Genomic DNA, 21,745 nt, shown 5'->3' with positions numbered 1-21,745 from the left:
CATAAAGAATGTGATTAATATTGATTGTTTTAATCCCAACATTACAGACTCAATATTATCTGATCTTGATGCAAATAGTGATAAATGAGAAATGGGATGTGACTGATCGTATCAAACATAACCATAAATTCATCATGCAAGAGAGGGACAATGGTGTTTTCATCCTAGTTCTTGAAGAATGGAGCAGAAACGAATTCTGAACACAGGCTGAACCAAGTCGAACTCTCAAGAAAGATCATTCTTGATGGCTGTTGACTGAAGTTAATAGACTAACAACATTCTAGCCATTCTCTAATCGTATCTTCGTAACCTACACACAGATTTAACAAAATAACACATAATTTGGCCAGTTATCGTTATTAAGAAGAGAGATGAACCTACTGGTTATGGCACTGTTCACAAATATAAAACTCGATTATCTGGTAGATAAGAGCTAAGCAAACTGTATTAAACATTAAGGCCCTTTACAGCAAGCCCTTTGACACATTTCATCAACTTTTATCAAAATCTACTAAAAAGAATGAGCTTTAACTAAATCAACAGGGACTAAATGATCACACTTTTGAGGAAGAAAACTCTAGCCTGAGAAAGAGAAATTTTCGGGACAAATACTTTACCTTTCACAATTTCAGAAAAACTAAACAATTGCAAGTGCAATCTATTTATGTTACAAGACGCGGAATCGCGAAGATGAATCAAAACAGAGTAGTATAACACAAACAAGGAAACATAATATCCAGTCCTGATCTAAAAACAGAATTTGCCAAATAAAATTTTAAAAATAGAAGATGAAGAGTGGTTATTCTTCTGAAGATAAATTTTTCTTGTGCTTTCCCCTATGTTGATCTTTCGACTTTTCACTTTGCACACTTCGATTGTTCTGCTTACTGACGGATCCCTCTTGAGCACTGCACATTTGAGACTTGAGTCTAAAGCCAAACTTTTTGGAGACATTTCCCCACGTGCTTGATCCTTTTACTTGACCCAACTTCTCGATCTCTTGCCTCATGTTGGAACACTCTTTCTCAAGCTCAGAAACCCTCATCCTCATGTTATCCATTCCGACTTTCAGGACCTGGTTTTCCCGCACAGCTGTGGTCCATCCTCCATCGTTTTGGCCAATCAGGCCGCTTCTCAACTGTCTCGACCCATCAAGATTGTCCGAGACCATCAAGCAACCAGCAATTGAAGTCCTTAACTGGAGCTGCTCAAAGAAGAGGACTTGGACTATTATTCTCAAAGGCAGCCTCTCATTCTGCGCTGCATGGGTACACGCTTCCAAAGAGAGTTTTTGGCAATCCATCAGCCTGCAGAGTTGTTCTCTATCTGTCTCTGCCAACCATGGATGAGACTGCAGATATAAAAACAGTAAAAACGTTATAATTAATGTTATTGTTAAAACGAAACCAAATCTCACCCAAACCCCAGATGAAGTCATGGAAAAATTGCATCGTTACACCCCATCTTATTGTCCTAGTAGAAAGTTGGTCAACTTTATAGTTGCACAATCAGTCCTTAAAACAGAAACTTTACAAATCACCATTAACTTGTAGTGTAGCCCTCACATGTATTTCATTTCCCAACTTATACTGGCGCCTGGAAATTTGAAGTGAGGCATGTGTCCACGAGAGCTACTTGAGATTTAACAAAGAATTGGACCCCCTTTTTTTGTTGTTCTGATTGAGTGTGCAACTACAATGAAAACGTTGAGAACCAATCTGCTACTTGGATATTAGATCAGATACCAACACTGCAATTTTCCCTAGATTAGTTGATAAATTTACCTTGAGATAAATGTCAATTGCCCGATAAAGACCATCATCCAAGGGCCGTGCATACTCAGGAACAGCAGCGGCAAGGGACTGAAACTTGGGAAGCTTCACATTAACATCTGGGGCAACCTCCGCAAGGTACCCATCAATTAGCTTGGCTACCATCGTGATCGGTGTCAGTGATGGTGATTCCATTAGCTGGGCGTCATCAACTGAGCCTGGCGATGCACTGCCAACCACCTGATCCATGACCAAGAAATGGTCAAGAATCCTCTGTACGCAGTCTACATCATACAGAGTCTCCATGGAATAAGAAAAATTAGGCATCAACAGATCCTCAAGAGTTGCCTGATCGAGTTGCATTCCTATCCTCTTCTCTAAGGTTGATAGGCAAGAAGGATTTGCTCGAAGAATCTTGGCTGTCCTAAGTAGACCAAATAGAAATTTTGTTGGGATTAGACCCTTCTGAATGGGAAGTAAGTGATCAATCTCTTCAATCAAAAGCTTCTGATCCTCTTCTGAAAGTGAGATTCCTGAACTCACTGGTGCAAGACGGCTACTAGATTCGCTGGAACCCTGTCGTCTGTTTAACCCTGGTATGTACTTTTTTGCATAAACATTCATGGAGCCAGCAATTATTTCCTGTTTTAAGCCTCGAGATTCCATGGCAGAAATCAACCTTTTGTATAGCGGTAAACTCAAAGTTGATGCATCCTCATACCACCAATCTAAACTTGAACTTTTTGGTCGTGCACCTGTGCTGATTCCGTTCCACAATACACTTCCCCCAGGACTCTGCATGGGCCCCCCATGCTCCATGACAGGCCAACCAAATAGATTTGGGTCAGTACATGCTTTCGCAGCCAAAGACTCGATTAACTTTTTGGGAAATTGAAGTTCTTCGGCATACGGGAGAACATCTTCACAGCTTTGGAGTGCTTTCAAAGTGTCTTTCCAATTTCGCAAAACCACCTGATTGAGAAAGACTTCGGTCTGAGAAATAAGATTGCCTTCCCCATGCTCTTCGATCATTTCAAGATGCTTGGCCGCACATCCAAGTTGTACCACATTCGCAGCAGTCAGTTCAAGTTTTACCCCATAGCAAAATTTTGCTACAAGTTCAAATGTCTTAGCCCCACCAGGAACGTCAGAGAGTTTAATGATACATCCTTCTTCATCCTCAGATGCTTCTGCAATCATTCTTTCCATAACACCACTTCTTGAAAGCAGTGGAAACTACAGTAGATAATTGGATTTTAATACAATATACAATGGGACATGAATAGATGTTAATTTGCATGATCGTATTTTATGGAATTACAGCCAGGAAATATTAGAAAATAAAGGTTGATGTGCATAAAACCAGTTGGAAACAGATTGTTGGTCATGTAAAATTTTTTCCTAGTAGAGACTTGTAATCCAACACCTATGAATAACAAATATCGGTCAAAAGAATAAAAAGGAATATAAAATTGGAGATGAAACTAAGCAATATGCATCGGTAAATTACATTAACTTTCAAAAATTATACCTTGTGGAGATGGAAGGACATCTCCTCAACTTCGACAACTATATCACTTGGTAGACCAGTTGTGCAGAACCTACAGTATGAAAGAAAACAAAGGGCAAGTTTAAGGGACAACAAAGCATATTTTGATTAAAGCATAATTTAGCAAATTCAAAGTCACTAGCATGCTCTTCACTCAAATAATGTCGATGTGGTCAATCAAGAAGCACAAGTTAACTCTATAGCGTGGCTGTCAAAAAATATGTGCTTTGTGGAACTCGTATGATTTGGAAAATGGAGGGTACTAAATAGATTTGAATATATTTCAGGATATTGCTGTTATATAGCTAACTTATCTAAGTGAGGACCGAGAGTGCTTTCAGGAAAATGGTTGTATATAAACTTGTATGAAAGGTTGATCAGCAGCCAAATCTCTAATAGTATTGTGAGCCACAATAAAATCTGGTCACTCTGAAAAAACCAAGTTCATTATGATCTTAAAAAGTTTAAGCCTTCTTGGAGTAATGCAAAATAAGATAGTTTACGTGAAACGTAAGATATTCCACAGCCTATATAACAAGAATCAAGTGATACAAGTTTGAAATACATATATCCTTTATAAGCTAGGTATCATTTCAGAGAGGAATGGAGTGGCTTCTTATTTAACAGTCTATTCTCTAAGGGCGTGTTTGACACTGAAGTATTAGCAACAACTCAATAATATTAATAGACAAGAGTTTTAACTTTAGTTTTATCATCCCAATTAAGAACAATCCACCTACCAAACAAGCCATTTGCGTTGAGCTCAAAGCATTGGTCATGATGCAGAAGCAGGGAAAATGATTAATAAAGAATAATTTGCAAATAATAAATCAATGCCTTTATGATCAGTATACTCATCTTCAACCATAACAAGCAAACAAATAGGTGAAATACTTCAAGTATACGATGTAATCAAAAGTTCAGCGGAATTGACGAAAAGTTTAGATCCAAGTAGAAAACTGAAGTTGAAGAATTAAGAAACGCACCAGGCCTGTCCTTGTCTCTGAAATGCATCAGTTTTGGATCCTAATTTCATACAGGCCATTTCTGCGAATTGATGAATACTCTATTTCTGCAATACGACTTCAAGCAGAACAAAATCTCTCTATGCTAAAACTTTTCTTTTAACACCAATGCAACTCAATTTCATGCAGATCCAAATCAAAGCCCCAATTTTCACTCAGATCTTTGAAACAAAAACACCCAAATGCTCTTTTCCCTCACGAGAAAACCCACAACAACTGCCTAATCCAAATCCTGAATACTTCAACTACAAATCGAAGAATAAGAATTATGAAGCATGTCTACCATTAATAATTTGATTTAATCCAACAAAATACTCAACAAATCCTCTTGAAGCTTTGCTTTGTCCCTGAAACCACTCCACCGGACATGCCCATTTGAAAAAAAGACCCAGAATCTCGGTCCACAGAATGGCTCACAGAAACTATTTAATTTACTAATCAGACACCAAATTTAGGTCAACTCCTCCAAAAATAAGCCAGTTTTTCTGATATAAACGGTACTTTCATCTTTCTTTAACCACCAGAAGAATCCAAAATCGAACCCAACGTGCCAGATAAGAAACAAAAATGCAAAACCCCAATAAAGTAAAAAAATGGAGTATAAACCAAGGAAACCCCAGTTTTTTTCCTTATTAAATCTTCATTTTATATGTATTATAATGCCTCAAAGAATCACGAAGTGCAAGACCCATCTGTCAAGAACCTTGAAAAACTAAAAATGTGAAATTTATGGTAGCTCTGAAACATTAAACCCCAGGTCTCCAACATGTGGGGTCTGTTGCTTGAAACATACTCATTGCTTAGAGATTCTAATATTTAACGCGAGAAACCATTTAATTATTCCGTTAGGCGATAGTGCCATTAATTTCAATTGAATTTTGGGCATTTTAAAAAATATCCAATTTAATGGCTGTCAATTCAAAATGTCCAATTTCGTTGTTAAAAAAAAAAAAAAAGTTAAAACCCTAACTTTAAGGGTCCTCCACCACCCCTCTCTGGAGTATCGTGAGGGAGGTAAATCGCAGGTTATGCTTCCAAGAGTATAGGTGAAAGGCTGCTTGTACACTTACATTTATTCAAGAGCCAAATTCATATTTCAGGATTCGAATCCTTGACGCAGCAGCCTCAAGTAAAGTTGAATTTCTTCACCCTCCCCTTTTATCACTTGGAGATGTGCCCTAGGGGCTCCAATTTCGTTGTAAGCTTTCACATATGATTAGTAAGACTTTTATATAGCTCTTGTTTGATCTCCATTCTTTGGGAAAAAATGTATTTTAATATAGTACTTTGACTTCATTTCAACCACACATTCTTTAATAAAATAATATTACACGTAAATCTAAATTTTTATTTTATTTTTTAACAACACATTTCCCATCAATACACTATTCAAAAATTCATTTTTTCCCCAAAAATGAAACTCAAACAAGGGCATAATTTATTTAACTTTTGAAAATTTTCATTATTATTATACAACGTGGTCCAGCATAGCCCCCGCTTGAGTTTCATTCTTTGAAAAATATATATTCTTAAATAGTGTTTTGACATTATTTCAACAACACATTCTTCAATAAAATAATATTACACATGAATCCAAAAATCTTCCTTATTTTTAAACATATTTTTCATTAATACACTATTCAAAAATTCATTCTTACAAAAAGAATGGAGCTCAAATAAAGGCATAATGTTAAAAAAAAAATTCATAGAGAACTGGTGGTTCAATTCCCATTGCCCTCTTCCCCTCCCCTATATAATAAAAATAATTTAAAAGAATAAAAAATTTAAGTCACCTTAATTAGATAAATAAATAACTAGAATACAATATACATACACGCTTTGATAAATAAACATTAATTACAAATAATTATTTTCTTTTTCATAAAAAAATTGGATGATAGAAAAGAAGAAAATATTGTATGAATTTTTTTAATTACAATTTACCCTTAAACTTTTATAGATTTTAAAAATTGATAAAAATCTCAATTGAGCACACCCTTGAGTTTACATTTAAATACAATTTATAAATTCAATTAAAATCAGTACTAATTTCAATCACTTATAAATTTGGTAAAATTGTGAAAACATTGACAGAAGAAATTGATCTCGCAAAAAAAATAAAATTAGTAGGTGTTGTTTGAGCCTCATTCTTTTTCACAAAAAATGCATTTTATAATAGTGTTATGACAGAGAATATGTGGTTAAAAATTAGGGAAAAAATTTCGATTTGTGTGCAATATTATTTTATAAAAGAATGTCTGATTGAAATGAGATCAAATTACTGTTTAAAAATATATTTTAACAGAAAAATGGGGCTCAAACAAAGACTAGATTTGTTATTTGTTGTAAGATTTTGAATATAATCCAAATCCAGCTAGACCATGTGGATTCGCCGATACTTACGCATATTTGCAGTCGGAATAACAAATTTGAGGAAATTTGAGGGGATAAAGCACACTATTTTTTTCTTGGATAAGAAAAAATGATGAATAATGCAGAATAAGCATGGAGGAATTTTCTTATCATATCACTAATTTCAACATGAACGCGATCATAATGGAAATTTCTGATAAGTGCAATTTGTGTATTTATTTATATCACATTATTAAACTTTTACATCGTCAAATTATTAATTTCTATTTAACTTAGGGTAATTTTCTTTGTGTTTTTAGTGATGGACTCGTTTGAAGCATTTGGAAATGATGAAGGATTAATTGGCTATTTGATGTAAAGTTTGGAAATCAAATTTCTTACTTTGAAAGTGGAGGTCATGAAGAAGAAAATAATAAATTAAATAAACCTAAGTTTTGAACTTAAATTTGGATTCAAATTCATTAGCCGATTGGAATCCTATTTTACACAAGGAAGTGGGCTGGTCCAATTAATTTCACCAAGGCTAAAAGGGCTGCTGGTTTAAGTATATATATGCCCACAGAAACACGTTAAAGGAATTGGACCTTTAATTGGATACAAAGGAAGGGCCGTTTACACACACACACACACACACACAACAGTGGGTAGTTTGGTGGGCAGAGAAAGAAAAGGCACACGCCAACTGGGGAATTGGAGAACAATTGGAATTTGAGCAACCTGGGACTCCTAATCACACAAAAGAAAACCATTGTAGGCTGCAGGAAATATTATATATACACATAAGTTGGGGATTGATTTTAAATACATTAAAGAAGACGACTGGAGGGAGAAATTGGTGCTACAAGGTTGAAATTACTCACGGCAATTGGGCAACAACTTTAAGGATAAATTGCAGTCAAACATTACGGCAAATATGAAGACGACAACCGCAAGGAAGATAAGGATTACTGGATTATAATTGGAGTTAAACACGTTTCGTCAATTACTCGGTGATGTCGTTTAAACTTTACTTGTTTGATTCCAATAATATGTTAGGCTAATTCGTTCCATATATTGGATGGATGACAAAATTGTTTAATTCTTAGTTTCAATTCGAGACCTACGTTTGTATGTTAATTCTTGCGTTGCGATTCCATTAATATGCCTATTTATTTGTTTTAATGTTTGCGCATCATTAAGACAACAAGTTGTTTATTCGTAGTGTTGAAAAACTCACGATAGGTAAAACACTATTATTGGGACATCGGACAATAAATATTAGGAATAATATTTATGGCGTGTGCGATCATTTGTGATAATCATAAATGTCAATGCGTGTTTGCCATATGAATTCGGACTAGAAATAGGATCATCTCGTGGCAACCATAAGTTTATTATATCTTAGAAAAGAATAATAAATAATAGTGGAATTATCAATAGTCACAATTGCATGAATTGTAATAATTATCACTGGTTGAGAAAATTAGAACTAAAAATTGATCAGTGGCATCGAAAATCCAATATGTTTGCATTTTTGATTTTTAAACCAATTTTCATTGATTTAATAATTTTTAGTTATAAAAATTAGTTAGCTATTCATTCGATTATCTTTTGGTTACAAACTCAAATTTAAGTATATCAAATATACTGAAATTGATCCTTATTCTCTGTGGGACGATAATTTTCTTATCACGATTATTACTTGTACAACGAGCTCGTACGCTTGTGGGAATTTGACGAACAAATTTTTGGCGCCATTTGCCGGGGAATACCGGTGTTAATTTTAGTTATTATATATTTTAGATTCGTTTTTATTTTTTTATTTTCATTTCATTTTTAGTTGTTGTTTTTAGGCTACCATTACACCGCTTAATTCTCTTGTGTCTTGACACTTTTTAGGTGACTTTACTTTATGCAAAATTCTGACGAGCCAGATCTCTTTTTGATAGACCACGAAATCGAAAGGACATTTAGAAATCGCAGAAGAGTGCAATGTCAAGCTAGGAGAATGGCCGATAATCAGAATCAACGTAGAATCAGGTTCAACTTCAAGAGCAAATACCACAGCCAAATCAACAGAGAGATATCTAGAAGGGAGCTCTTGTCTTAGCTGGAGATTATGTCAATACAATTTCTGTACCAGTGCAATCAGCTGTGGTATATCCTTCCTTTGGATAACCTAATTTCCACTTCGACCAGATGTAATCAATTTGTTTCAAAATCACCAAGACATCAAGTTTTTTGGAAAAGCCACAGAGAATCCTCATTAACACATTTCTGCTTTTCTCATGCTATGTGAAGTGATCAGTCGTGAAGGGATATTAGCAGATGCATTTCGAATGCGATTATTTCCTCATATCTTGAAGGACACTGGTAGAGAATGGTTCCTCTATTTACCACGAGGGAGCATTCAATCATGGAACGATATGGTTCAAAAATTCACGATGAAAATTCTTTCCACCTTCTCAAGTTCACCAAATCAGGAATGATGTCCACACCTTCAAGCAGAAAGATTTAGAAAGCTATCTTGAGGCATGGGAGAGGTTCAAGAATTTTTTCAGAAAATGCCCTAGCCTTGACATTCCCAAGCAGGCTCAGCAGTATCTTTTCTACTACGGTCTAAAACAAGAGTTCAAAAAATATGATAGATGCTTCAGCAGGAGGATCAGTGATGAAACTTGATTTAGATGAGGCAAATGACCTGTCTGAAATAATAGCTGAAAACCAATCGATGTGGCCAACCGATAGGGAAGCTCCAATGAAAACATTAGGGTTACAAAACGTGGATGCAGTGACAGCGCTGGCCGCGCAAATGGAAATTTTTACAATGATAATGGACAATCTGTCTAAGTCAGATAACATGGTACACCAATCGCCACCTGTTTGCGAATGTTGTGGAGCATATCATGCTAGTACATGCTGTCATTTGCCATCCACACATGTTAATCAATCCGAAGAAATAAGCTATGCACAAAACTTTCAGAGACAGCAAAATAATCCTTTCTCCAACACATAAAATCTGGGTTGAAGGAACATTCCGAATTTTACTTGGTCCAATAATCAGGTACAAGAACAAGGAGGAAACAATCAGAATAAACCACCAAGGTTTCAACAGCAACAACAGCAAGGGAGAAAGCCATCGTTGGAAGATTTGCTGGCTCAATGTATTACTAAAACTGAGACCAACTTTCAGAACTAATAAGTTGGACAAATTGTAGCTGCACTATCAGGTAGAGCTCAAGGGACATTGCCTAGCAATACTGAAACAAATCCTAAGGAGCAGGTTAAAGCAATCCCTACACGTAGCGGTGTCCAGTTACCAGAAATACAAGTAAAGCGGCCAGCAACTGTCATAGAAAAGGCACCTACTGTAGGCGAGGAGCAAGTGCATGAATCAGATAAGGCCAAAGAGGAAAATCAAGTTGAGTCATCAGATAGTCCACAGGTGAAGACAACTGCTCCTGTCAAAGCATATGTTCCTTCGATCCCATTTTCACATAGATTGCAAAAACATAAGCTCGATAAACAATTCCAGAAATTTTTGGACGTATTCAAGAAGCTACACATTAACATACCAAAGCTTTAGCTCAAATGCCCAGCTATGCCAAGTTCATGAAAGATATTCTATCAAATAAGAGGAAGCTGGAAGACAATGAAATAGTCATGCTTGCTGAGGAATGCAGTGCAATTCTCCAACATAAGTTACCACTAAAGTTAAAAGATCCAAGGAGTTTTACTATTCCTTGTAACATTGGTAACTTATATATAGATAAAGCATTATGTGATTTAGGAACTAGAATTAATTTAATACCTTTGTCTCTTTTCAGGAAACTAGTTTTGGGGGAAGCAAAATCATCAACAGTTTCACTGCAGTTGGCTAACAGGTCGATCAAGCACCCTCGAGGTATTTCTGAAGATATTTTGGTGAAGGTTGGCAAGTTTATCTTCCCAGCGGACTTCATTATTCTAGATATGGAGAAAGATAGGGATGTCCCTCTCATATTGGGTCATCCATTTTTGGCTACGGAAAGGGCTCTGATAGATGTGCAGAAGGGTCAGTTGATATTGATGTTAAACAAAGAAGAAGTGATAATCAACGTGTTTAGAGCTTTCAAATTTCAGAGTGAACCAGATTCTTGCATGCAAATTGATGTAATAAAAGAAACGGTGTCAGAGACATCAAACTATATCACACTCAAAATTCGCTTGAGGCGAGTTTAGTGCATTCTCAGGATTTGTCATCAGAAAATGAGAAAGCAGAAGAATGTGCACGTTATTTGGCAACCATACCACCATTCTTCAAGCAACCACGTTTGGAGCTCGGTGAAAGACCCACAACACCTTTACCATCTATACAACAAACTCTAGGTCTTGAACTCAAAAAATAGCTCACTCATCTTCGCTATGCATACTTGGGGGAAAAGAATTCACTTCCAGTAATTATCTTGAACAATCTTACAGAATTAGAGGAAGATCAATTGCTAAGGGTACTTCGGGAGCACAAGACAGCAATATGATGGATGATATTAGATATAAAAGGGATCAGCCCTTCACTTTACATGCATGAGATTCTAATGGAAGAGGACTACAAAGTTTCAGTTGAGCATCAACGTAGATTAAATCTGACTATACAGGAAGTAGTAAGGAAATAGGTATTAAAGCTTCTGGATGTAGGGATCATCTACCCCATATCAGACAGTCATTGTGTTAGTCCAGTACAGGTCGTACCGAAAAAGGGAGGGGTCACGATGGTTCTAAATGAAAACAACGAGCTCATCCCGACACGCACAGTCACGGGTTGGAGAGTTTGTATTGACTATCACAAACTCAACAATGCCACGAGGAAATATCACTTTTCCTTTCCTTTCATTGATCAGATGCTAGAGAGACTTGCTGGACATGCTTACTATTGCTTCTTGGATGGTTATTCGGGGTATAATCAGATTCCGATAGCGCTGGATGATCAAGAGAAGACGATCTTTACATGCCCTTATGACACTTTTGCCTATAGGAGGACGCCCTTTGGTCTTTGCAAAGCTCCTGCCACCTTTTAGCATTGTATGATGTCTATTTTCTCGGACGTGGTGGGAAATATCATTGAGGTGTTTATGGATGGTTTTTCAGTATTTGGAAAATCATTTAAGGAGTGCCTTGAACATTTGGGAAAAGTGTTGCAGCGGTGTGAAGACACAAACCTTGTATTAAATTGGGAAAAATATCATTTCATGGTTTAGGAAGGAATTGTGTTAGGGTATCTAACAACACGGAGTATTGAGGTGGATAAAACTAAGATAAAAGTCATCGAAAAACTACCACCACCAGTAACAGTGAAGGGAGTCAGAAGTTTCTTGGGTCACACTGGGTTCTATCGTCGCTTCATCAAAGACTTTTCCAAAATCTCGAAGCCATTATGTAATCTATTGGAAAAAGGGCTTCATTTCACTTTTTTGAGGAGTGCTTGATTGCTTTCAACACTTTAAAGGAAAAATTGGTCTCTGCTCCAGTGTTGGCTCCGTATGGGGGTCACTTCGCAGCAACCAAGATAGCCACAAAGGTACTACAATCGGGTTTTTATTGGCCTACGTTGTTTAAGGATGCCAATTATATGGTGAAACATTGTGATAAGTGCCAGAGGATTGGAAACATCTCAAGGAGGAACGAGATGCCTTTGAACAGTATTTTGGATGTTGAAATATTCGACGTTTGGGACATTGACTTCATGGGACCATTTTGAAAGTAAAAAATTTGACCTATAATGCTTAGATATGCTAGAAAGTTCGACTAACGTGATACAGTATCAAGTTCAAATTTTATGCGTTACCTAGTTTACGTTCTAGATTTCACTTGAACCAATTTGACCTTACATGTGGAATTAATCTAACTAAAGCAACAAGTCACTTTAATTAGTTGTTTAGGTGATTAATCATACAAGTCAGTTAACCTATTTTGGAATGCCACAATTTGTATATTATGCAAAGCAGTAAACAACAAATAATATGATGATAGAGAAACCCCAACGTGGATAAAACTTCAGGACCAAGCCAATAGTTTCCACTATACCAATCCAGCCAGTACAAGTTATGCCAAACTCCATACCAAGTCAGACCCGCTGTTCCAGTCTCACGATCTACTGCCGTAGATACTGCTAGTCTCTTGCTAGCATCCTGATCTACCTCCTTCAGCCTAATCTGCTATCCAATATAGCCTCCTGGTCTCTAGCTGATTGTATCACCAAGTGGAATTCCAAGAACTTCCTGTTCTTGTCTAGTTCCTACGCTTGTCGTCCACCTTTCTCAATCTTCCAATGAGAGAGTCCCTTCCTCAACAGATGAAGAAGTCCAGATGTTTTGTCTTCACAAATAGTGATGTTTTTCCCAACAGTGGATTGCTTGGATCACAAGGTGTTTATGGATGAATTCGTTGTTTAGTTCTGCCTTGGATCTCTTGAGAGAATATTGAAGATGATATCTATGTAAAGCACAATATGACAATCTCTCTTTCACGTTCACGACCTTTGTATTTATAGTTGGGGGTAATTAAGAGTCCTAGGCCATGTCAAACTTTCCAAAAATTGAAAATACGAATTTTCATATAACACCGTCGCTCGAGCGAAAAGAGAGCGACGCCACTTCGCTCGAGCAAACATCGAGCGACGAGCAAACGATGACCATTCTGCTTCATCTCGCTCGAGCGGTGGCAGGGCGAACAACTAGCGAACTTTCGGCCCCGTGACCTTGATTTGAACCAAACACTCAAACCCTAGTCCCTACCATCTAGCTTTGATAAATTGCACCCCAAGTCCCTGACTTTTATAACATTGTACAATTGAGTCCCTGAGTTTTACAAATTTACAATTTAGTCCTTTTGTCCTCAGAATCGCCAATTACACCTTTAGACCTAAGAAACTCTCCCTTTGGCATTCTGTGACAAAACACTACAAATGAAGTCAGGACAATAAGAAATAAGTCAGGATTTGACAACCAAAAACTAAACTACCCAGTAAACCTAATCATTGAGTCTTGCATTCCTTCGTGTATCTGTTTTCTAAAATCCACAAACTCATATACCCAGTGTAAAAGCACATGATATAAGAAATATAAAAATTAATTAAAGCTCTTAATCACAAATCTACATATCAGTTTAAGACGTGATATTGATGCCAATCAAAACACCTACCAAGATACCAATACCACTAAACATCAAAATTCAAACAGATGGATTTGATATAGAATGCAACGCAACGCTCCCCCTTACTGCAAGCTTTCATATTTTTATGCAGTAGGTAAATGTATCTATATCTTTCCCCAACGACCCCTAGACATAGCAATGCAATGTAAGTGATAACAATCAATGACGTCATGTGCATGCATATGCAGTCCCTCTCCTATGTGTATGCTCAGTCATTATTTTTTTTCCCTCAGTTACACATTTCTCTCCCCCTTTTGTTACAAATGCTGAAGGGAATCATATTAAAAACAAGCTGAGCAAATAATACATAATAATTTAAAAATGCAGTTGATAGTATGCAAAAGTAAAATTAACAAGTAGCAGACCTCCCCACTTACTCAGTTTAGACCAAAATGGAGTAAAAGTACAAGTGACTCATGTGTGTAAAGTGTCACTATTCCAATGCAAGCAGGACTCCAAACCTTAATTTTGTGAGAAGGGAATGCCAATCACTGCCAGTAAGTATATTCTTCTACTAATGAAAGTCAAACCATGTAATGTGTAGTAGGACAAATACTTATTAGTTTTACTTACCTCTCCCTTACTATGAGTTTTTATATTTTTCAGATTTTCATATTATTTCAGCTCTTCATATTTTTCTCATTTTTCAGCTCATTACTTTTTCATCTTAAGTGCAGCTTCTTTTCCATTAGGCAACTAACATGACCTCTGTAGCAAGCTTTAAGTCGGTTAACCCAAGTCACTTGACCATATGCACCAGGTTTTAAGAGACCCCACAGGTTTAAATGCTCGAGTCAAATAGGGAACGAAAAAGAACATTAAGATATTGAGCTTTAATATGGGGGGATAATTTTTGTGTTTAGGTCTACTAAATATTGGTCAATTCATATTCAAAGTCACCCTATCAACATGTGACAGCCATCCCAAATCTCACACACGCGGTAGAGTCCCACTAACAAATTCATAGTGTGTATAGTGCAGATGGTACATGATGACACCTATACTAAGTAATCCAAAGAGACCTAAACAAATAATGGAAATTATTCTACAACTTATCAATTTTAGCTCATACATGATTACAACCATCAAGTTCAAGAAATATGTGTCATATTGTAGCAATTTCCATAACCAATTATTTTTGTCTTTTTCAATTTTTTTTGTTTTTCATTTTTCCTAAAATGAATAATATACACACAAAATAAAATAACGTCAAGCACACAAAGACAAAAATAAATATGCATGCACCAAAACTCATAGGTGAAAATGCACATGCATGAAAAACAACAAAACAAGAAAAAAAAAAAGCAATGTACACGTGATGCATGCAATAATTATATATATCAATCAAGAACCAAGCATGCATCAAAAATACTTAATCAAGTAGGTATATAAATACTCTTTCCTTTAAGAGCACCGCGACCTCTAACCAAATTTGGGAGATCGGGGCAAACCTAGGACCTATGATATGCTTACGCTGATTTCTATTTCTAGGCCGACGGGTCCTACGACGTTTGGTAGACCTACGTCCTGAAGATCCCACAATATTTGGTATGGGGTTAGTCACAATGTTTGGCTGGTCAGTAGCACGAACAAAGGTGGTCTGTGATGTACTAGCAATATTCAGATCAAAACCTAGACCTCCCCTATAACCAACCGGCTTGCCTATACCTAGAATATTATCTAACTTTTTAGAACTGCTAGAAAGGCAAGTAACTGAGACCTAGACAACTCTAGCTCACTCTAAAGGTGTTTAACCTGAATAGTTAAGGTCTCATTCACAACGGTCAGCTCACTTACTCTCTTAGAGGACATCTCATTCTTACTGGTGCGATCACTAACCCGGGCCTCTAACTGTTCCTTCTCTAGTCTAAGCTCCTTTACTTTCTTTCTCATTACCTGGTTAGTGGCTAAGAGCTTGAGGCTTTCCTCATACATCCTATCATAGGCTGTTTCTAGATCTTGCTCACTTCCACTCTCATCACCAGATTCTTCACTACTATCTAAGTCCTCTTCCCTATCACTCTTCTGTTCGAATCCACTCTTAACCCTAGCAACGAAGGCCACATAGTTTCCATTCTCCTCACATGTGGATTTCTCACTCTGATTGTCCGAGCTAGGCTCGTCATCGGTGAAAGTAGTATTCATTGCCTTCTCTTCAACTCTCCTAGCACTAGGGCACTCACTCCTCACATGACAGAAACCCCGATAGTTATGGCATCTCACGAATTTAGATTTTTTCCTAAATTCACTCGGGCCACCTTTTTGTCTCTCTTGAGACTTCTTCTTATTCCTAAACATTTTTCAAAATTTCTTAGTTAGATAGGCCATCTCTTCATCATTGGGTGAATCTGAATCAGAAGATTCCGTCCGGTTATTCCTAGTGGATTTCAAGGCTGTGGATTTTTCCTTAGCAGGATTGTCTAAGGTCAACTCATAGGTCTGGAGGGATCCGACTAACTCCTCTACCTTGATAGTGTCTATGTCCTTACTTTCCTCAATATCTGTGACTTTTGGCCTGAAACACTTAGGTAAGGATCTAAGAATTTTTCTAACTATCTTGGGCTCATGAATTTTCTCACGTAGGTTGAAAGAGGAATTCACTATATCATTTAAGCTCGCATAAAAGACATCAAATGTCTCATCATCTCTCATCCTGATTTCCTCAAACCTACTGGTCAGCATCTATAACTTAGAATTTTTAACGGCCTGGGTTCTCTCATGTGTGGTTTGTAAAATATCCCAAACATCCATAGCTACCTCACACATAGATACTCTCCTAAATATCTCGAAGGACACAGCCATAAACAATGCATGTATGGCTTACAACTATCCAATTGTGCTTTAGACCAGTTTTCTACGGGGGTGGGAATGACTACACCATCTACTGTAGTACTAGGGGTAGACCAACCATTCACTACGCTCTGCCAAATACGCTCATCCATGGATTTCAAAAATGCCCTCATTCTAACCTTCTAATATGCATAGTTACTACCGTCAAAGTGGGGTGGCACATTCAACGAGGTACTCATCTAGACTATTTAAGGTTAGGACACGATTTTAGGCTCTGATACCACTTGAAAGTAAAAAAAAATTGACCTAGAGCGCTTAGATATGCTAGAAAGTTCGACTAACGTGATACTGTATCAAGTTCAAATTTTATGCATTACCAAGTTTACGTTCTAGATTTCACTTGAACCAATTTAACCTTACGTGCGAAATTAATCTAACTAAAGCAACAAATCACTTTAATTATTTGTCTAGGTGATTAATCATACAAGTCAATTAACCTATGTTGGAATGCCGCAATTTGTATATTATGCAAAGCAGTAAATAACAAACAATATGATGACGGAGAAACCCCAACGTGGGTAAAACTCCGGGACCAAGCTAGTAGTTTTCACTATACCAATCCAGCCAGTACAAGTTATGCCAAACTCCGTACCAAGTCAAACCCGCTGTTTCAATCTCACGATCTACTGCCGTAGATACAGCTAGTCTCTTATTAGCTTCCCGATCTACCTTCTGTAGCCCAATCTGCTGTCCAATACAGCCTCCCGGTCTCTAGCTGATTGTATCACCAAGTGAAATTCCAATAACCTCCTGTTCTTGTCGAGTTCCTGCGCTTGTCGTCAACTTCTCTCAATCTCCCAATGAGAGAGTTCCTTCCTCAACAGATGAAGAAGTTTCACAAATAGTGATGTTTTTCCCAACAGTGGATTGTCCAGATCACAAGGTGTTTATGGTTGAATTCCTTGTTCAATTCTGCCTTGGATCACTTGAGAGAATATTGAAGATGATATCTATGTAAAGCACAATATGAAAATCTCTCTTTCATGTTCACGGCCTTTGTATTTATAATTGGGGGCAATTAAAAGTCCTAGGCCATGTCAAACTTTTCAAAAATCGAAAATACGATTTTCTATATAACACCGTCGCTCAAGCGAAAATCAAGCGACGCCACTTTGATCAAGCGAACATTGAGCGACGAGCGAGCCATGACCATTCTACTTCCTCTCACTCGAGCGGTGACAGGACGAACAACTAGCGAACTTTCGTCGCCGCAACCTTGATTTGAACCAAACACTCAAACCCTAGTCCCTACCATCTAGCTTTGCTAAATTGCACCCTAAGTCTCTGACTTTTATAACATTGTCCAATTGAGTCCCTGACTATTACAAATTTACAATTTAGTCATTTTATCCACAGAATCGCCAATTACACCTTTAGACCTAACACATTCCTTCCATCCTACGGTCAAAAATACATACTGGTGGCAGTGGACTACGTGTCTAAGTTGAAGTTGTGGCTGTGCCAACTAATGATGGCCGAGTGGCAACTCAATTCCTCAAGAAGAACATTTTCACTCGATACGGTATCCCGAGGGCGATTATTAATAATGGTGGAAAGCATTTTTGTAACCGCCTATTTGCTTCATTGTTGGCTAAATATGGAGTGAAACATTGTGTCTCGACTCCATACCATCCTCAAACTAGTGGGCAAGTGGAAATCTCCAATAGGGAGTTAACGAAGATTCTCAAAGCTACGGCCAATGCATCCTGTAAATATTGGGCCAAGAAATTGGATGATGCACTTTGGGTATATAAAACAACATTTAAGACTCCAATTGGCATGTCTCCATATCGGTTGGTATTTGGAAAGGCTTGTCATCTGTCGATTGAGTTAGAGCATAAAGCATACTGGGTGACACACTTGCTCAATTTCAATATGAGGGCAGCAGGAGAAAAGAGAGTTCTACAACTTCATGAGCTAGATGAGTTTCATTTGGATTCGTGTGAGAATGTAAAGATTTATAAGGAAAAGACCAAGAGATGGCACGACAGGCATATACGAAAGAAGGAGTTTGAGGTTGGTCAGCAAGTATTGATGTTCAATTCACGCCTCAAGCTTTTTTCAGGAAAGCTCAAGTCTAGGTGGTTGGGTCCCTTCACAGTTGTAGCCGTGTTTCCGCATGGTGCTGTGGAAGTGATGTCTCAAGTTCAACAAAGGAGGTTCAAAGTAAGTGGACAATGGTTGAAAGCTTATTGGAGAAGTGACTACTCCAGTGAGAAAACAATCGTGCCACTTGACAATACAAAGTAGCCAGGACAACAAAGTCTAGCTAAAGACTATAAATTATGCGCTTATTGGGAGGCAACCCAATTTCTAAACCTTTTATTTATTTTGTTTTCTGCATCGCATTGTATATAGATTGGTTTTAATTATTAGTTTACATTAGATTTAGGCACGTTTAAATTTATGGAGTATCATCATCCGATCATGTTTTCATTGAGGCCCTTAAATATCATGTTGGTTATTTCGAGTGTTTAGGCTCAGGAACGCATGTTCTAGATTATTTGATCTCTAATATTTGATTTGATTACCATATGCAGACACATGATGTCATGGAACACTCAAACCAACATAAAACGAGGGAAAAGTATGATGAATAAGATTGTCTGGCCGTTACCCATAGTCCTTTCCACACTCAACAGAAAAATACCTTTGTCCTTTTCTTCCCCGTCCTCTTACATTCTTAATTATGTTTTCAGACATTGAGGATAATGTTTGGTTTAAGTCTGGGGGTGGGAAACTCTTTATGTTTTTGGTTTTCGTATGTCTTTGTGCCTTGTTTTCGTATGTTTAATGTAAAAAAAAAGTTGTGTGTGTTAAGTTAGAATTTTTTTTTAAAAAAATCGTTAAATTTTATATTTTTTTTGTTTGTTTACTTTTGATTGTATGCTTGTGTGGGTTGGACAGTTTGGCTGACAATGATGATTAAATTTTATACTTTGCGTTGATTTATAAGCTGTGGATAGGAAGCATGCTAAATTGATTAAAACTTAAACTTGCAAAATGTGATATTATATGCACACTAAAACTGGGTTTGACATTATGATGGAATGAATTGATTTATGCATGTGATAGATTGAGTTAGTTGGACATAGATGTTTTACCCAAACCATACAAATTAATTATCCTCAGACCAAATTTAGCACAATTTGGGAAGATCTTACTGTTGTAGGAAAATATGGATGTGAATGTGGATTCCTTGTAAGAAAATGTTTGTGTGGATTGCTTGAGATTAACATGATAAAATTGGGTGAAAGTCTTAAAGTGAGGGCCAGTTTGCTTGAATAGGTGTGTTATAAGGGGCATTGCACTAATCAAGGCATATATTTTGAAATTTAAAATTTCTCTTTGGAGCATTTATGACTTGAGCAATTAAGTCTGCAAGGGTATTCTAAAACCTGGTGCCCTAAAGTCATCTGAATTGGGAGTCATCGGCCTAAAGCTCGTTACATGAGTCATTTAAAAAGCAATCAGAAATGAATTTATCCTAAAAAATTGTTCTCTTTGAAGCCTTTTTGACTAGCTTATTAGGCCTGTAAGGGTATTTGAAAACCTGGTGCACTAAGGTCGTCTTATTTGGGAGTTATCGGGCTAAAACCTGCTACATGGGTGATCTAGAAAACTTAAGGGAGAGTTAAAAAAAATCAGAAAAAGCAAGTGTATCGAAAAAAAAACACAAAAACAAAAGCACTAAATGCCTTGTAAGTCCCAACACTTGTTCGAGAGAATTTGACTTTCGATAAAGGATAATTAGCGTAATTGAATCTTGGTGGTCAAAGCAATCAAATAATTTGAGAATCCTTGTTCATTGACGTGTTGATTTGCAACTAGTGACATCCACTTGAATTGGATAGGGTGAGGATAGTAATGAGAAATTCAATCTTAGATCACACATTGGGAAAAGAATGAAAATGAATAAGTTTGGGGGTGTGTGAATCTTACAAGAGATAAAATGATATATTTGCCCATAGAGGGTCGGGAATTGGAACAATTTGTGAATTCATTAATGCCTACTTAGTTCTTCACATACACACCTCGATTTTGTATTGGAAAAGTGGATATTAGTTTGGCATTGTGACTTTGAAGTAGTTAGTAGATTTAGCACCCTGATTTCAATTAAAAAGCTAAACACTCCAACCAAATATTTTAGCATGATTGTGTGTTTGTTGTTATTTAAGTTATAGTTTTGTTCAAGGACGAACAAGGGTTTAAGTTTGGGAGTATTTGATAAGTGCAATTTGTGTATTTATTTATATACATTATTAAACTTTTACATCGTCAAATTATTAATTTATATTTAACTTAGGGTAATTTTCTGTATTTTTAGTGATGGACTCGTTTGAAGCATTTGGAAAAGGATGAAGGATTAATTGACTATTTGATGCAAAGTTTGGGAATGAAATTTTATACTTTGAAAGTGGAGGTCATGAAGAAAATAATAAATTAAATGGGCCTAAGTTTTGAACTTAAATTTGGATTCAAATTCATTAGCCAATTGGAATCCTATTTTACACAAGGAAGTGGGCTGGTCCAATTAATTTCACCAAATTTAAAAGAGCTGCTGGTTTAAGTATATATATGCCCACAGAAACACGTGAAGCAGGAAATATTATATATACACATAAGCTGCCACCTTGGGGATTGATTTTAAATACATTAAAGAAGACGGCTGGAGGGAGAAATCAGTGCTGCAAGGTTGAAATTACTCACGGCAATTGGGCAACGGCTTTAAGGATAAATTGCAGTCAAACATTACGGTAAATATGAAGACGACAACCGCAAGGAAGATACGGATTACTGGATTATAATTGGAGTTAAACACGTTTCGTCAATTACTCAGTGATGTCGTTTAAACTTTATTTGTTTGATTCCAATAATATGTTAGGCTAATTCGTTTCATGTATTGGATGTATGACAAAATTGTTTAATTCTTAGTTTAAATTCGAGACCTACGTTTGTATGTTAATTCTTGCGTTGCGATTCCATTAATATGCCTATTTATTTGTTTT

The 21,745-nt window shown here is 36.8% G+C and overlaps 2 protein-coding genes across 2 annotated transcripts; one reads left to right on the top strand and one right to left on the bottom strand.

Annotated features, from left to right (window-relative positions):
- Positions 1 to 596: 596 nt before the first annotated feature.
- Positions 597 to 5,141, bottom strand: LOC111412339 (BTB/POZ domain-containing protein At1g30440-like). The gene is made up of 4 exons (XM_023043225.1): positions 4,308 to 5,141; positions 3,304 to 3,373; positions 1,785 to 3,008; positions 597 to 1,351 (listed from the first exon to the last, which is right to left on the bottom strand). Exons 1-4 carry the CDS (start codon positions 4,364 to 4,366, stop codon positions 800 to 802), a joined length of 1,905 nt encoding a protein of 634 aa, XP_022898993.1. The 5' UTR covers positions 4,367 to 5,141; the 3' UTR covers positions 597 to 799.
- A 5,148-nt stretch (positions 5,142 to 10,289) lies between these two features.
- LOC111412708 lies at positions 10,290 to 11,215 on the top strand. Its single transcript, XM_023043631.1, has 3 exons — positions 10,290 to 10,850; positions 10,931 to 11,066; positions 11,160 to 11,215. Exons 1-3 carry the CDS (start codon positions 10,290 to 10,292, stop codon positions 11,213 to 11,215), a joined length of 753 nt encoding a protein of 250 aa, XP_022899399.1.
- Positions 11,216 to 21,745: the final 10,530 nt, after the last annotated feature.

This window comes from Olea europaea, chromosome 16 (genome assembly GCF_002742605.1).
Source record: "Olea europaea var. sylvestris chromosome 16, O_europaea_v1, whole genome shotgun sequence".
Taxonomy (NCBI): Eukaryota; Viridiplantae; Streptophyta; class Magnoliopsida; order Lamiales; family Oleaceae; genus Olea; species Olea europaea.
The sequence above is the reverse complement of the archived record's forward strand: the minus strand, read 5'-3'. Positions and strand labels throughout refer to the sequence as shown.

What these genes read in the sequence shown, in the direction of transcription:
- LOC111412339 (XM_023043225.1), bottom strand. Translation starts at nt 4,366, where the DNA reads ATGGCCTGTATGAAATTAGGATCCAAAACTGATGCATTTCAGAGACAA. An exon ending in TGTCCTTCCATCTCCACAAG is followed by an intron (nt 3,009 to 3,303) that starts GTATAATTTTTG and finishes TATCTACTGTAG; the next exon opens with TTTCCACTGCTTTCAAGAAG. An exon ending in CAATTGACATTTATCTCAAG is followed by an intron (nt 1,352 to 1,784) that starts GTAAATTTATCA and finishes TTATATCTGCAG; the next exon opens with TCTCATCCATGGTTGGCAGA.
- LOC111412708 (XM_023043631.1), top strand. Translation starts at nt 10,290, where the DNA reads ATGCCCAGCTATGCCAAGTTCATGAAAGATATTCTATCAAATAAGAGG. An exon ending in ATTCTTGCATGCAAATTGAT is followed by an intron (nt 10,851 to 10,930) that starts GTAATAAAAGAA and finishes GTGCATTCTCAG; the next exon opens with GATTTGTCATCAGAAAATGA. An exon ending in ATCTATACAACAAACTCTAG is followed by an intron (nt 11,067 to 11,159) that starts GTCTTGAACTCA and finishes ACAATCTTACAG; the next exon opens with AATTAGAGGAAGATCAATTG.